The 16,253-nt window shown below is 42.4% G+C and overlaps 1 protein-coding gene across 1 annotated transcript in view; it reads right to left on the minus strand.

The window, feature by feature from the left end:
* Nucleotides 1-1,760: 1,760 nt before the first annotated feature.
* Nucleotides 1,761-16,253, minus strand: part of LOC133544917 (uncharacterized) — a 133,947-nt gene continuing 119,454 nt past the window's right edge. Inside the window, exons 34-42 of the mRNA XM_061890162.1 lie at nt 13,843-13,997; nt 13,641-13,753; nt 13,482-13,563; nt 13,275-13,412; nt 11,400-11,562; nt 9,382-9,497; nt 9,160-9,306; nt 2,051-2,367; nt 1,761-1,901 (exon numbers count right to left, since the gene is read on the minus strand). Of these exons, the coding sequence (XP_061746146.1) occupies nt 2,092-2,367; nt 9,160-9,306; nt 9,382-9,497; nt 11,400-11,562; nt 13,275-13,412; nt 13,482-13,563; nt 13,641-13,753; nt 13,843-13,997 (1,190 nt within the window). The 3' untranslated portion in view covers nt 1,761-1,901; nt 2,051-2,091. The remainder of the gene's footprint in view (nt 1,902-2,050; nt 2,368-9,159; nt 9,307-9,381; nt 9,498-11,399; nt 11,563-13,274; nt 13,413-13,481; nt 13,564-13,640; nt 13,754-13,842; nt 13,998-16,253) is intronic.

Consider the following 16,253-nt stretch of genomic DNA (forward strand, 5'->3'; position numbering starts at 1 on the left):
TTGATCATGTTTTGTTTTGTTTTCTGGACTCTTGTTCAGTTTTTGCACTTCCTGGTTTGTTTTTGTTACCATGACAACTCAGTGATTTTCACTTTGCCCTCCTAGTCACGCCCCTGCCCTCAGTCCCGCACCTGTTCCTAATTATCACAGCCACTACTTAAGTTATTTTCTTTCTGTCCATCAGGCTGGCAACATTCTGTCAGGCTTGGACTTGGTCTTGGTTTGTTTTTCCGAAGTGCGAATGGAGTGGAAACGGCGTGAAGGTAAAGACATATTTATTTTAACACTAAAACTAAAAACAGGAACCAACAAAAAGCGCGCACAATGGCCGTACAAAAAACTGGGCTATGAAACAAAAGACTAGCACAAAGGCTATAAACTACAAACATGAAACAAAAACACTTGCGCAGTGGCATGAATAACAAAAACTTATGTGGACAAAATGGACAGCATTGCAAGGCTGTCCAGTGAAGTGAAGGTAAGGACATCTTTATTTTAACACTAAAACTAAAAACAGGAACCAACAAAAAGCGCGCACAATGGCCGTACAAAAAACTGGGCTATGAAACAAAAGACTAGCACAAAGGCTATAAACTACAAACATGAAACAAAAACACTTGCGCAGTGGCATGAATAACAAAAACTTATGTGGACAAAATGGACAGCATTGCAAGGCTGTCCATTGAAGTGAAGGTAAAGACATCTTTATTTTAACACTAAAACTAAAAACAGGAACCAACAAAAAGCGCGCACAATGGCCGTACAAAAAACTGGGCTATGAAACAAAAGACTAGCACAAAGGCTATAAACTACAAACATGAAACAAAAACACTTGCGCAGTGGCATGAATAACAAAAACTTATGTGGACAAAATGGACAGCATTGCAAGGCTGTCCATTGAAGTGAAGGTAAAGACATCTTTATTTTAACACTAAAACTAAAAACAGGAACCAACAAAAAGCGTGCACAATGGCGGTACAAAAAACTGGGCTATGAAACAAAAGACTAGCACAAAGGCTATAAACTACAAACATGAAACAAAAACACTTGCGCAGTGGCATGAATAACAAAAACTTATGTGCACAAAATGGACAGCATTGCAAGGCTGTCCATTGAAGTGAAGGTAAAGACATCTTTATTTTAACACTAAAACTAAAAACAGGAACCAACAAAAAGCGCGCACAATGGCGGTACAAAAAACTGGGCTATGAAACAAGACTAGCACAAAGGCTATAAACTACAAACATGAAACAAAAACACTTGCGCAGTGGCATGAATAACAAAAACTTATGTGGAGAAAATGGACAGCCTTGCAAGGCTGTCCATTGAAGTGAAGGTAAAGACATCTTTATTTTAACACTAAAGCTTTTTGTTGGTTCCTGTTTTTAGTTTTAGTGTTAAAATAAAGATGTCTTTACCTTCACGCCGTTTCCACTCCATTCGCTTTGCACCTCGGGAAAACAAACCAAGACCAAGTCCAAGCCTGACAGAATGTTGCCAGCCTGATGGACAGAAAGAAAATAACTTAATTAGTGGCTGTGATAATTAGGAAAAGTTGCGGGACTGAGGGCAGGGGCATGACTAGGAGGGCAAGGTGAAAATCAATGAGTTGTCATGGTAACAAAAACAATCCAGGAAGTGAAAAAAACAGAACAAGAGTCCAGAAAACAAAACAAAACATGATCAAACATAAAACCAGATTTACAGGCGTGACAGATAGAATTGAATTACAATGGACTCACTGGCTGTGGGGGGCAAAGGCCAAGCAAAACTGTGTAGTCAAAGCGATCTCTGAGGTTGGTTTGGATTTTAGTCAAGAGTGAATGTGAGGGACACGGTGCAGGAGACACTTGTTCAAGGCCGATATTCACATGGAGGCTGTGCATTCCTTGTGCACTTTTCTAAAAAAACAAACAAATAAAAAAAACACATGAATTTATTTAAAATTCAATATTGACATGTTTTGTCAGCCCCCCCCCCGCGACCCCAAAATGGAACAAGCGGTAGAAAATGGATGGATGGATGGATGTTTTGTTTATTCAGCGTGTACCTGATATTTCATGCCCTGCTTGACGCTCCTGTTGTCCCATCTTAGCTCAGCATTTTGTGAGTATAAGTTTCCCTCCTGGCTGACTGAAACACAACCTTTGACAGGAGACGCCACCATCTGCTCACACACAAACACGACAAATATTCGGTTTTCATTAAAGATGGACCCTTTCGTTTGTTTGGCACCATGTGTCGCCTTCCTGCCTTTTGGGTGGCCAACAAAGCACAAGCCTGCCCTCTGCTGGAGTTCACCTGCCGTTGTTTATTCAGGCTGAAGGACATGTTGACCGGCATTCCACTGACCCAAGACAGGTGTGCCTGGGTTAAGAAGAAATTAAGATACATAAAACACTGCAAGCATTGTTTTTGATTTTTAATATTAAAATTAACCCCTTTCATTGAGTGTGATGTACAGTACAAGGCAAAAGTTTGGACACACTTGCTCATTCACAACACGACTAATGGTCTCAATTTGACCCCATAGATAAAGTAAGAAATTACATTAATCAACCCTGATAAGGCACACCTATGAAGTGAAAACTATTTCAGGTGACTACCTCTTGAAGCTCATCGAGAGAATGCCAAGAGTGTGCAAAGCTGTAATCAGAGCAAAAGGTGGCAATTTTGAAGAAACTAGAATATAAAACATCCATCCATCCATCCATCCATCTTCTTCCGCTTATCCGAGGTCGGGTCGCGGGGGCAACAGCCTAAGCAGGGAAACCCAGACTTCCCTCTCCCCAGCCACTTCGTCTAGCTCTTCCCGGGGAATCCCGAGGCGTTCCCAGGCCAGCCAGGAGACATAGTCTTCCCAACGTGTCTTTGGTCTTCCCCGTGGCCTCCTACCGGTTGGACGTGCCCTAAACACCTCCCTAGGGAGGCGTTCGGGTGGCATCCTGACCAGATGCCCGAACCACCTCATCTGGCTCCTCTCGATGTGAAGGAGCAGCAGCTTTACTTTGAGTTCCTCCCGGATGGCAGAGCTTCTCGCCCTATCTCTAAGGGAGAGCCCCGCCACACGGCGGAGGAAACTCATTTCGGCCGCTTGTACCCGTGTTCTTATCCTTTCGGTCATGACCCAAAGCTCATGACCATAGGTGAGGATGGGAACGTAGATCGACCGGTAAATTGAGAGCTTTGCCTTCCGGCTCAGCTCCTTCTTCACCACAATGGATCGGTACAACGTCCGCATTACTGAAGACGCCGCACCGATCCGCCTGTCGATCTCACGATCCACTCTTCCCCCACTCGTGAACAAGACTCCTAGGTACTTGAACTCCTGCACTTGGGGCAGGGCCTCCTCCCCAACCCGGAGATGGCATTCCACCCTTTTCCGGGCGAGAACCATGGACTCGGACTTGGAGGTGCTGATTCTCATTCCGGTCGCTTCACACTCGGCTGCGAACCGATCCAGTGAGAGCTGAAGATCCCGGTGAGATGAAGCCATCAGGACCACATCATCTGCAAAAAGCAGAGACCTAATCCTGCGGTCACCAAACCGGAACCCCTCAACGCCTTGACTGCGCCTAGAAATTCTGTCCATAAAAGTTATGAACAGAATCGGTGACAAAGGACAGTCTTGGCGGAGTCCAACCCTCACTGGAAATGTGTCCGACTTACTGCCGGCAATGCGGACCAAGCTCTGGCACTGATCGTACAGGGAGCGGACCGCCACAATAAGACATATGTATATAAAACATGTTTTCAGTTATTTCACCTTTTGTGTTAAGTACATAACTCCCGTGTGTTCATTCATAGTTTTGATGCCTTCAGTGACAATCTACAATGTAAATAGTCATGAAAATAAAGAAAACGCGTTGAATGAGAAGGTGTGTCCAAACCTTTGGCCTGTACTGTATTTCAATCAATCAATGTTTACTTATATAGCCCTAAATCACTAGTGTCTCAAAGGGCTGCACAAACCACTACGACATCCTCGGTAGGCCCACATAAGGGCAAGGAAAACTCACACCCAGTGGGACGTCGGTGACAATGATGACTAAGAACCTTGGAGAGGACAAAAGCAATGGATGTCGAGCGGGTCTAACATGATACTGTGAAAGTTCAATCCATAATGGATCCAACACAGCAGCGAGAGTCCCGTTCACAGCGGAGCCAGCAGGAAAACATCCCAAGCGGAGGCGGATCAGCAGCGCAGAGATGTCCCCAGCCGATACACAGGCAAGCAGCACATGGCCACCGGATCGGACCGGACCCCCTCCACAAGGGAGAGTGGGACATAGGAGAAAAAGAAAAGAAACGGCAGATCAACTGGTCTAAAAGGGGAGTCTATTTAAAGGCTAGAGTATGCAAATGAGTTTTAAGGTGAGACTTAAATGCTTCTATGAGGTGGCATCTCGAACTGTTACCGGGAGGGCATTCCAGAGTACTGGAGCCCAAAATGAAAACGCTCTATAGCCCGCAGACTTTTTTTGGGCTTTGAATGCAGATTTCTTGCCGGGACATATGGTACAATACAATCAGCAAGATAGGATGGAGCTAGACCGTGTAGTATTTTATACGTAAGTAGTAAAACCTTAAAGTCACATCTTAAGTGCACAAGAAGCCAGTGCAGGTGAGCCAGTAAAGGCATAATGTGATCAAACTTTCTTGTTCTTGTCAAAAGTCTAGCAGCCGCATTTTGTACCAACTGTAATCTTTTAATGCTAGACATGGGGAGACCAGAAAATAATACGTTACAGTAATCGAGACGAGACGTAACAAACGCATGGATAATGATCCCAGCGTCTTTAGTGGACAGAATGGAGCAAATTTTAGCGATATTACGGAGATAAAAGAAGGCCGTTTTAGTAACGTTTTTAATGTGTGACTCAAAGGAGAGAGTTGGGTCGAAGATAATACCCAGATTTTTTACCGAGTCACCTTGTTTTATTATTTGGTTGTCAAATGTTAGAGTTGTATTATTAAATAGAGGTCGGTGTCTAGCAGGACCGATAATCAGCATTTCCGTTTTTTTGGCGTTGAGTTGCAAAAAGTTAGCGGAAATTTAAGAAATGTTATTTCAGGCTTTAATTAATCTGTAGACATTTAAAAAAATATACACTTGTTTAACATGTATTTAAAGCTTTGAAACATTACAAACAATTCTTAAAAAATATTAAATTAGTTGGAATTATTTTTAACTCTATGGGGACATTTAATTTTGATGATAATCAAAGCGACATATAAGTACTTAAGTTTTTAAAGACTGTGAGAACATTTATGATTCATATTTTCTTCTTCTGTACTTGTTTTGCTGAAACTTCTCAACATACTAAAACAAAAATATCCAAAAAGTAATGAAAAGAAAAATGATTCCATAACGTTTTTATTCTCTTTGAAAAATTTATATGAATTATATGCCCTGTGTCTTTGGGGTATTTATTGTCTGTGTTGTCGAACTGCCATTGTGAGTGAATTGCACATTGAATTGTAAAATTTCACATGAAAAAAATTCTCAGAGGAAAAATGATGTATGATGGAGTAACGCCACCCACATTAATGGCGGAACATAAAGCAACATTTTACAAAAAGGACCAACAAGTCAGCCATTGTCCCCTGAGGGTTATCAATGTGTTCACATATTTTAACATATTTCAATGTTAATAAATGCATTTAAAATATATTGAGCCTCCTGATTTAAACATAATGGGACTCATAATGAAAAAAAGTATCACTACTGTAAACTCTAATAGAGACTACAAATACATTCTAGTTCCATCCATCCATCTTCTTCCGCTCATCCGAGGTTGGGTCGCGGGGGCAGACGTCCCTCCCCCCAGCCACTTCGTCCAGCTCTTCCCGGGGGATCCCGAGGCGTTCCTAGGCCAGCCGGGAGAGATAGTCTTCCCAACGTGTCCTGGGTCTTCCCCGGCCGGACGTGCCCTAAACACCTCCCTAGGGAGGCGTTCGGTTGGCATCCTGACCAGAAGCCCGAACCACCTCATCTAGCCCATCTCGATCTGCGGATGTTGTGGATCGGTGGAGGGAATACTTCGAAGACCTTCTCAATCCTACCAGCACGTCTTCCTATGAGGAAACAGTGCCTGGGGGATCTGTGGTGGGCTCTCCTATTTCTGGGGCTGAGGTTGCCAAGATAGTTAAAAAGCTCCTCGGCGGCAAGGCCCCGGGGGTGGATGAGATCCGCCCGGTGTTCCTTAAGGCTCTGGATGCTGTGGGGCTGTCTTGGTTGACAAGACTCTGCAACAACCTATGTCTAGCAATAAAATATTACAGTTGGTACAAAATGCGGCTGCTAGACTTTTGACAAGAACAAGAAAGTTTGATCACATTACGCCTGTACTGGCTCACCTGCACTGGCTTCCTGTGCACTTAAGATGTGACTTTAAGGTTTTACTACTTACGTATAAAATACTACACGGTCTAGCTCCATCCTATCTTGCTGATTGTATTGTACCATATGTCCCGGCAAGAAATCTGCGTTCAAAAGACTCCGGCTTACTAGTGATTCCTAGAGCCCAAAAGAAGTCTGCGGGCTATAGAGCGTTTTCTATTCAGGCTCCAGTACTCTGGAATGCCCTCTCGGTAACAGTTAGAGATGCCACCTCAGTAGAAGCATCTAAGACCCATCTTAAAACTCATTAGTATACTCTAACCCCCATTTAGACCAGTTGATTTGCCGTTTCTTTTCTGCTCTGCCCCCGTCTCCTTCGTGTAGGAGGGGGCAAAGTTTCAGAGGCCACGGATGAAGCCCTGGCTGTCCATGGTCGGACTCGGGGTAGACCGCTCGTCTGTGCATCGGTTGGGGACGTGTCTGCGCTGCTGACCTGTCTCCGCTCCGGATGGTCTCCTCCTGGCCCCACTATGGACTGGACCCCTCACTATTATGTTAGATCTACTGTGGACTAGACTCTCACATATTATGCAAGATCCACTCGACGTCCATTGCACCGGTCGCTCAGGGGGGTCCCTACATCCACGGTCCCCTCCAAGGTTTCTCATTCTTATCACATTGGGTTGAGTTTTTTCTTGCCCTGATTTGGGATTTGGGATGTCGTTGTGGCTTGTTCAGCCCTTTAATACACTTGTGATTTAGGGCTATACAAGTAAACATTGATTGAAATATATATATATATATATATGTATATATATATATATATATATATGTATAAATTGTAGCGGTTGATTTACGGACATAATTCGCCACACCTAGTGCTTGACTTTATTGTTATTATTCACTGTACTGTTCGATTGTGCGCATGACAATGTTGTTTTGTGTCACTGTATTGTTCAATTAGGCAGATGACAAGGTTGTTCCGTTGCAGGTAATTCAGCGCGGCCCCTTTACGTGGCCGTCAGGAGATTCTCCCAAAGGTGGGGGTTTGTTGTTCCGGCCATTTTGAGTGTGTAAGATTGATTCTCGTTTGTTCTGAAAGATTAAAGGACGCACACGTTTTTTGTGTGTCAACGATACTCGAAGTTGTCTTGCTTTCACGCTACAAGCACAACAATATACATATGTACAAACCCCGTTTCCATATGAGTTGGGAAATTGTGTTAGATGTAAATATAAACGGAATATAATGATTTGCAAATCCTTTTCAACCCATATTCCATTGAATGCACTACAAAGACAGGATATTTGATGTTCAAACTCATAAACGTTATTCTATTTGGAAATAATAATTAACTTAAAATTTCATGGCTGCAACACATGCCAAAGTAGTTGGGAAAGGGCATGTTCACCACTGTGTTACATCACCTTTTCTTTTAACAACACTCAATAAACGTTTGGGAACTGAGGAGACTAACTGCTGAAGCTTTGAAAATGTAATTCTTTCCCATTCTTGTTTTATATAGAGCTTCAGTCGTTCAACAGTCCGGGGTCTCTGCTGTCATATTTTACGCTTCATAATGTGGCACAAATTTTCGATGGGAGACATGTGGACTGCAGGCAGGCCAGGAAAGTACCCGCACTCTTTTACTACGAAGCCATGCTGTTGTAACACGTGGCTTGGCATTGTTTTGCTGAAATAAGCAGGGGCGTCCATGATAAGGTTGCTGGGATGACAACATATGTTGCTCCAAAACCTGTATGGACCATTCAGCATTAATGGTGCCTTCACAGATGTGTAAGTTAAACATGCCTTGGACACTAATACACCCCCATACCATCACAGATGCTGGCTTTTCAACTTTGCGCCTATAACAATCCGGATACTTATTTTCCTCTTTGTTCTGGAGGACACCACGTCCACAGTTTCCAAATATAATTTGAAATGTGGACTCGTCAGACCACAGAACACTTTTCCACTTTGCATTAGTTCATCTTAGATGAGCTCGGGCCCAGCGAAGCCGGCAGCATTCCTTGGTGTTGTTGATAAATGGCTTTCGCATTGCATAGTAGAGTTTTAACTTGCACTTACAGATGTAGCAACCAACTGTAGTTACTGACAGTGGTTTTATGAAGTGTTCCTGAGCCCATGTGGTGATATCCTTTACACACCGATGTCGGTTTTTGATGCAGTACCGCCTGAGGGATCAAAGGTCCGTAATATCATCGCTTACGTGCAGTGATTTCTCCAGATTCTCTGAACCTTCTGATGATTTTACGGACCGTAGATGGTAAAATCCCTAAATTCCTTGCAATAGCTCGTTGAGAAATGTTGTTCTAAAACTGTTTGACAATTTGCTTACAAATTGGTGACCCTCACCCCATTCTTGTTTGTGAATTACTTAGCATTTCATGGAAGCTGCTTTTATACCCAATCATGGCACCCACCTGTTCCCAATTAGCCTGCACACCCGTGGGATGTTCCAAATATGTGTTTGATGAGCATTCCTCAACTTAATCAGTACTTATTGCCACCTTTCCCAACTTCTTTGTCACGTGTTGCTGGCATCAAATTCCAAAGTTAATGATTATTTCCCCCCCAAAAAATGTTTATCAGTTTTAACTTCAAATATGTTGTCTTTGTAGCATATTCAATTGAATATGGGTTGAAAATGATTTGCAAATCATTGTACTCCATTTATATTTACATCCAACACAATTTCCCAACTCAAATGGAAACATGGTTTGTATATATAATATCGCACCTGGTAAAATGCTTTACGATGTTTAAGTGAACAACAGTGTGTGTGAAGCACCTGCTGGATACTGCGCTGCTCTCTCTCTGAGCTGTGTGAGTACGTGTGAAGGCACATTTGACTAAGTGATGATGAGAAAGATTGACTCAGCTCCAACTTGGTCTCATTCACCTCCTGGGATCGACTCCATACACTCAGAGCTTTGACCTTCAAGTAGACAAACCAAAGAAAACATGATATTTATCCCAAAATGACAACAAAAAGATCACCGTGAAGTCTCACCTGCTCCACTTGGCCGTGTCTCATCCAGCCCAGTAAAACTCTATCCGTCCGAACCAGTAAAGACTTCTCCAGTGTCACTTCTAAACTCGTCAAACGAGGACCGCACTTGATTTGAACTAAGGATGTAGCACAGACCGGATTAAAAAAAACTGTAAATAAAAGTTTTGTACCTTGATTTTCTCAAACTTATTTTTGTTAATCTTTTGGACTTGAGTTTTTTCAGACCTTTGAGCTTCTTTTGTTAAAGGGGAACATTATCACCAAACCTATGCAAGCGTCAATATATACCTTGATGTTGCAGAAAAAAGACCATGTATTTTTTTAACCAATTTCCGAACTCTAAATGGGGAAATTTTGGCAAGTTAAACGCCTTTCTGTTTATCGGTCTTTTAGCAATGACATCAGAACGTGACGTCACCGAGGTAACACACCCGCCATATTCATTTTCACATTACAAACACCGGGTCTCAGCTCTGTTATTTTCCGTTTTTTCGATTATTTTTTGGAACCTTGGAGACATCATGACTCGTCGGTGTGTTGTCGGAGGTTGTAACAACACTAACAGGGAGGGATTCAAGTTGCACCACTGGCAAGAAATCTGCCGCCAGACCCCCATTGAGTGGGATTCAAGTTGCACCACTGGCAAGAAATCTGCCGCCAGACCCCCATTGAGTGGGATTCAAGTTGCACCACTGGCAAGAAATCTGCCGCCAGACCCCCATTGAGTGTCTGCACATTTTACCGGCGATGCTAAGACAGACATGGCACAGAGATGTATGGATAACCTGCAGATGCATTTAAATAAAATAAATGGGTTGTACTTGTATAGCGCTTTTCTACCTTCAAGGTACTCAAAGCGCTTTGACACTACTTCCACATTTACCCATTCACACACACATTCACACACTGATGGAGGGAGCTGCCATGCAAGGCGCCAACCAACACCCATCAGGAGCAAGGGTGAAGTGTCTTGCTCAGGACACAACGGACGTGACGAGGTTGGTTCTAGGTGGGATTTGAACCAGTGACCCTCGGGTTGCACACGGCCACTCTTCCACTGTGCCACGCCGTTGCAACCATTAAGTCAACAAAATCACAAAGGTGAGTTTTGTTGATGTTGTTGACTTATGTGCTAATCAGACATATTTGGTCACGGCGTGACTGCCAGCTAATCGATGCTAACATGCTACGCTAATCGATGCTAACATGCTATTTACGCTAGCTGTATGTACATTTGAAACTAGATACCCACATTTAATGCGAAACAAACACTTACCAATCGACGGATTTAAGTTGCTCCAGTGTCACAAGATGCGAAAGTCCTGATCGTTTGGTCCGCACATTTTACCGGCGATGCTAATAAGGCAGCCATGCTATGGGCCACTTCATTAGGTACACCCACGCTATGGCCGAATAGCGTCAATAGCTATTCGCTCAATAGCTTCAATTTCTTCTTCAATTTCGTTTTCGCTATCTGCCTCCATACTCCGACCATCTGTTTCAATACATGCGTAATCTGTTGAATCGCTTAAGCCGCTGAAATCCGAGTCTGAATCCGAGCTAATGTCGCTATATCTTGCTGTGGTAACCGCCATGTTGTTTGTATTGGCAGCCCTGTGTGACGTCACAGGGAAATGGATAGTGGTTTCGAAGATAGCGAAAATTAGGCACTTTAAAGCTTTATTTAGGGATATTCCGGGAGGTGTAAAATTTTGAAAAAAACTTCGAAAAATTAAACAAGCCACTGGGAACTGATTTTTTATTGTTTTTAACCCTTTTGAAATTGTGATAATGTTCCCCTTTAATAAATCTTTTTGTACTGATTCGTGCCTGAGTCTCTGCTTTGGGGTCCAAATATGCCGCCAAACCGGCTTCAAACATATTTAGTGTACATTTTGGTTGGGTGGACAATTAATGTGCTCTTGTAATTCTGTCAAAAAAGTTAGTGTCACACTGTACTGTGTTGATTGCTGGTTATTTCTAAAAGGCAACTTCTGTTATCTGTGTGTAATGTTTACCCTTTAGAGTTTCATTCCCTCTTTCCAGTGCTGGAGGTGCCGAGTACAGACCCGACAAACTGAACTCCTGGTTTCCCCACACGGCTGCGTGCTGCACTTGATAACTCCAACTTCTGCCTTCATACACCGTTTTTACTGCAACCGTCCTTGGCAGTAGTTTCAACTGCAGGACAGATACAGTGTTTGCGTGTGGGTGCATTATTGTATCAAAAGATGATTGATTGAAATAGTATTGTACTTCAAAAGAAACTTGCATACATTTTTTAAATACATATATTCTATGGCAGGGGTGTCTCAACTACGGTACGTGGGCGTCTTCAGTTTGGCCAGGAGACGTCATGAGTTTAAAAAGGAATCTGGACCTAATTGTTGCAAATTTGAATTTGAGTAAATCAAAATCAGTACGGAATTTACTTACTCTAAACAACCTTCCCTAGTCATGGCCCAAAAAAAGCAACTAACAAAAAAAAATCAACACACATGGTCACACTTAACAAAACCTGCTCACAGAACTTTGTAAAAAATGTCAAAGCACCATGAAAAAAAAATCTAAATTATACCTATTTTAATCCATTAAAATGCATGATTGGAAAAAATGCAAGACATTCCCTCCTCGGGGTGTAACGTTACGTGTATTTGTATCGAACCGTTTCGGTACGGGGGTTTCGGTTCGGCGCGCGGGCGTATCGAACGAGTTCGGAAGCAGAAGTCTTCACAAGCTGCTCTGCTTTCTGCCTCTTTCTCTGCCTCATTGTCCCGCCCACACAACCATCTGATTGGTTACATACAAAGCCAATCAGCAGTGCGTATTCAGAGCGATGTAACAGCCAATCAGCAGTGCGTATTCAGACTTGAGAGTGATGCAGTCAATCCTTCAGCATCGAGCAGAGATATTCGTTTAGCAGGGGAGGAGCGGACTCTCCCCAAATTATACTAAACACTTCCCAGTCACAACTATTACAAACATCACTATGAGCTCATTGACCTTCTAGAAACTTAAACTGCAACTCAGCTCGCTCACAGTATAGGCTTGAGATGAAGGCTAATTAGCTTTTAGCGTAACGTTAGCTCATTTTGCTGTGTGTGTGTGTGTGTGTGTGCGTGTGTGTTAGGGGCAGCAAAGCCCCGTCTGTCTGTTATTTCATTGAATTCTATTGTGTTTAGGGATGAATAGTCTCTCCTATTGCAATTGTACTATTTTTCAGCTATAGTTACATGAATCATTAGTAATGTAGCAGCCTAGTTTTGAATAGCAGGGTCCCTGCTATCACATGTTGATAAAAATACAACATTTACATAATAAAAGTCAACTACAGGCTTCCCAAATGCTGTAATAAATTAAGCATGATGAGTTGACATTAAACAGTTTCAACGGGAACTGTTTAATGTTGCACTTTTTATATGTAGAAGAAAGGTTTTGTCATTTTATTTAATCAAAGCAACAACTTGAGGCAGTTTAATGTGGATTAACGTGGGCAGAATTATTATAGTGTTCCCAATGTTAAAAGGATAAAGCCATTGTTTACAAATTTGGTAAATAAATAACCCAAAAATGTATATTTTGTTGTTTTCTTACTGTACCGAAAATTAACCGAACCGTGACCTCGAAACCGAGGTGCGTACCGTCACACCCCTTCTCCCTCCTCACAGATCCATGTTTGCCGCATGATTTTTCTGATTGATCACAAAACTTTAAGTAGGTTGTCACATGGGTAAAGAAAATAGGAATCAAACATACATATATATTTATATATATAGTTGTTACTTTACTTTTACTTTTTTAGCCCAATGCAGCCCCCTGCTTTATGGCCTCTAAGGTGCAGTAGCACCCTGCTACAGCTGGTCAAAAGTTTATGTAGAATACTCCAGCCATACCTGCGGGTATGAGTGTTTGACCTCCAGAGATTGTCTGTAACCACTGTCGATCACCGCCAACTCCCCAATGGTCCAAAGACGCCTCTTGCCTGACGACACCTCCAGCAAACCTCCCACACTGGACTGGGATTGGTTAAGCTAGAAAGAAGGACAAGAGAGCACTTAGTTTTACAGTCTCAACGAAAGACAAGTCGTCACTCTGCTTACCTGCGAGCGGACATTGAGTTGTGAGGGCAAGTAGATCAACATCTTGGGAAAACTCTGGACCACCTTCACTATCAGGTCCTTGCTGCACAAATTAAACGTGTTATATTTCGCAATTTCACTTAAGGTAGATTTCCAGATGCGTGTTGTTTTCACGTAGACCTGCTGGGTAGATGCTGCCCTTGTATGATGAGAGCAAGTGAGGATGTTAGTTCTGGGTTTACCGCTAAGGAGCACTTCAGCTGGGAGCTAGAGAGTCTTCCCCAGGCTTCAACCTAAATGAATAAACACAGAAATGCTTGGCAATGCAAAACAATGCTCTCTCTCACTCTTAATGGCCCTTTTTAGAACAGTGCATGCTTACTTGCAACGCAGGGATGGCGTCTCCCTCTGCGGTGTGTTTAAAAGTAACTCTGGCTTCCTTGGGCCCTTCCTGCGCCCCCCATCCTGCAACGTCTGCAGCCAGATGAGTCGTCCAATCTTGATTGTGTACATGTACTGAGATGCTCCTTAAAAGACCTGCAGAGATCGTCAAATATGAGGTGGCAATACGGCGACATTTAGATGAAAATACTTTTGTAAATGATATATTGTATTTAGTTCAGTTTTGTCTCTTTTATCCTGGGAAATGGATGCCAGCTTACATAATACAAGTTACCAGTTATACACCTCAATTCTTACGAAAAGGAGCAGGAAGAAGCAGAGCTTATTAAATCCCACACTTTCTCCACTTTCACCTCACATCACATATTTATAAGACCTTCCACCAAATCGGTGCCATTTTCTTTTTCATCTCTTAAAAGAAACTGACATTTTTGTTGTTTTTGTAAGCTTCATAATATATATCTAAGGCAAGTTTATTATAGATCATAAGTAAGGATAAGTAGATACTACAGCATTATTTTTTACACGAACAAAAAATGTTTGGAATATATGGGAGTGGGATATCTACTGCTGCATGATCGGATACTATTGAAAGGCAAACAACCGAATAAAGTACATGTAAATGAACATATGTACAATATATATATAAATATATATTATATAAATATAAATATATTTTATATATATATATATATATATATATATATATATATATATATATATATATATATATATATATAGGGCTTCACGGTGGGGTTAGTGCGTCTGCCTCACAATGCGAAGGTCCTGCAGTCCTGGGTTCAAATCCAGGCTCGGGATCTTTCTGTGTGGAGTTTGCATGTTCTCCCCGTGAATGCGTGGGTTCCCTCCGGGTACTCCGGCTTCCTCCCACTTCCAAAGACATGCACCTGGGGATAGGTTGATTGGCAACACTAAATTGGCCCTAGTGTGTGAATGTGAGTGTGAATGTTGTCTGTCTATCTGTGTTGGCCCTGCGATGAGGTGGCGACTTGTCCAGGGTGTACCCCGCCTTCCGCCCGATTGTAGCTGAGATAGGCGCCAGCGCCCCCCGCGACCCCAAAAGGGAATAAGCGGTAGAAAATGGATGGATGGATATATATAAAAAAGTTAAAGTACCCATGATTGTCACACACACACTAGGTGTGGCGAAATTATTCTCTGCAATTGACCCATCACCCTTGATCACCCCCTGGGAGGTGAGGGGAGCAGTGAGCAGCAGAGATGGCCATGCCCGGGAATCATTTTTGGGGATTCAACCCCCAATTCCAACCCTTGATGCTGAGTGTCAAGCGGGGAAGTAATGGGTCCCATTTTTATAGTCTTTAGAATGACTCGGCCGGGGTTTGAACTCAAACCATTATATATATATGTATATATATATATATATATATATATATATATATATATATATATATATATATATATATATATATATAAATATATATATAGAAAAAAGTTAGCGTCGGACTGTACTGTGTTGATTGCTGGTTATTTCTAAAATGCAACTTCTGTTATCTTTGTGTAACGCTTACCCTTGAGAGTTTCATTCCCTCTTTCCAGTGCTGGAGGTGCCGAGTACAGACCCGACAAACTGAACTCCTGGTTTCCCCACACGGCTGCGTGCTGCACTTCATAACTCCAACTCCTGCCTTCATAAACCCTTTTTACTGCAACCATCCTTGGCAGTAGTTTCAACTGCAGGACAGATACCGTATTTTTCGGATTATAAATCGCAGTTTCTTTCATAGTTTGGCCGGGGTTGCGACATATACTCTGGAGCAGGGGTGCTCACACTTTTTCTGCAGGTGAGCTACTTTTCAATTGACCAAGTCGAGGAAATCTACCTCATTCCTATTTATAATTTATATTTATTTATGAAAGAGACATTTTTGTTAACAAGTTAATGGTGTTTAATGATAATACAAGCATGTTTAACACACATAGATTCCTTTCTTTCATGAAGACAAGAATATAAGTTGGTGTATTTGATTCTGATGACTTGCATTGATTGGAATTAGACAGTGGTGCTGATAACGTCCGCATTTTCAAATGGAGGAAAAAAAAAGTCCTCCTTTCTGTCCAATACCACATGAAAGTGGTTGGATTTGGCATCTCATTTGTCCAACTTGCATACTCCTTTTTAAACACTTTGTTATGAGAGTAGCATATGTGTGTGGCCCTTTAATGTCTGGCAGCAGGTGAGTGACGTCAGTGAGTGTGCGGGTGGGCAAGCAAGTGAGAAAGCGGTCGCTGAGGGCGGGGGAGAAATACATTGGCATCAAACTCCGTAGCTTGCTAGCTTGTGCACGCTAGCTTTCTGAGACTCTTATTTTGTTAGCACAGGCAGGATGAAACAGGTCTTTTATGGTG

The sequence above is a fragment of the Nerophis ophidion genome, linkage group LG28 (assembly GCF_033978795.1).
Source record: "Nerophis ophidion isolate RoL-2023_Sa linkage group LG28, RoL_Noph_v1.0, whole genome shotgun sequence".
Taxonomy (NCBI): Eukaryota; Metazoa; Chordata; class Actinopteri; order Syngnathiformes; family Syngnathidae; genus Nerophis; species Nerophis ophidion.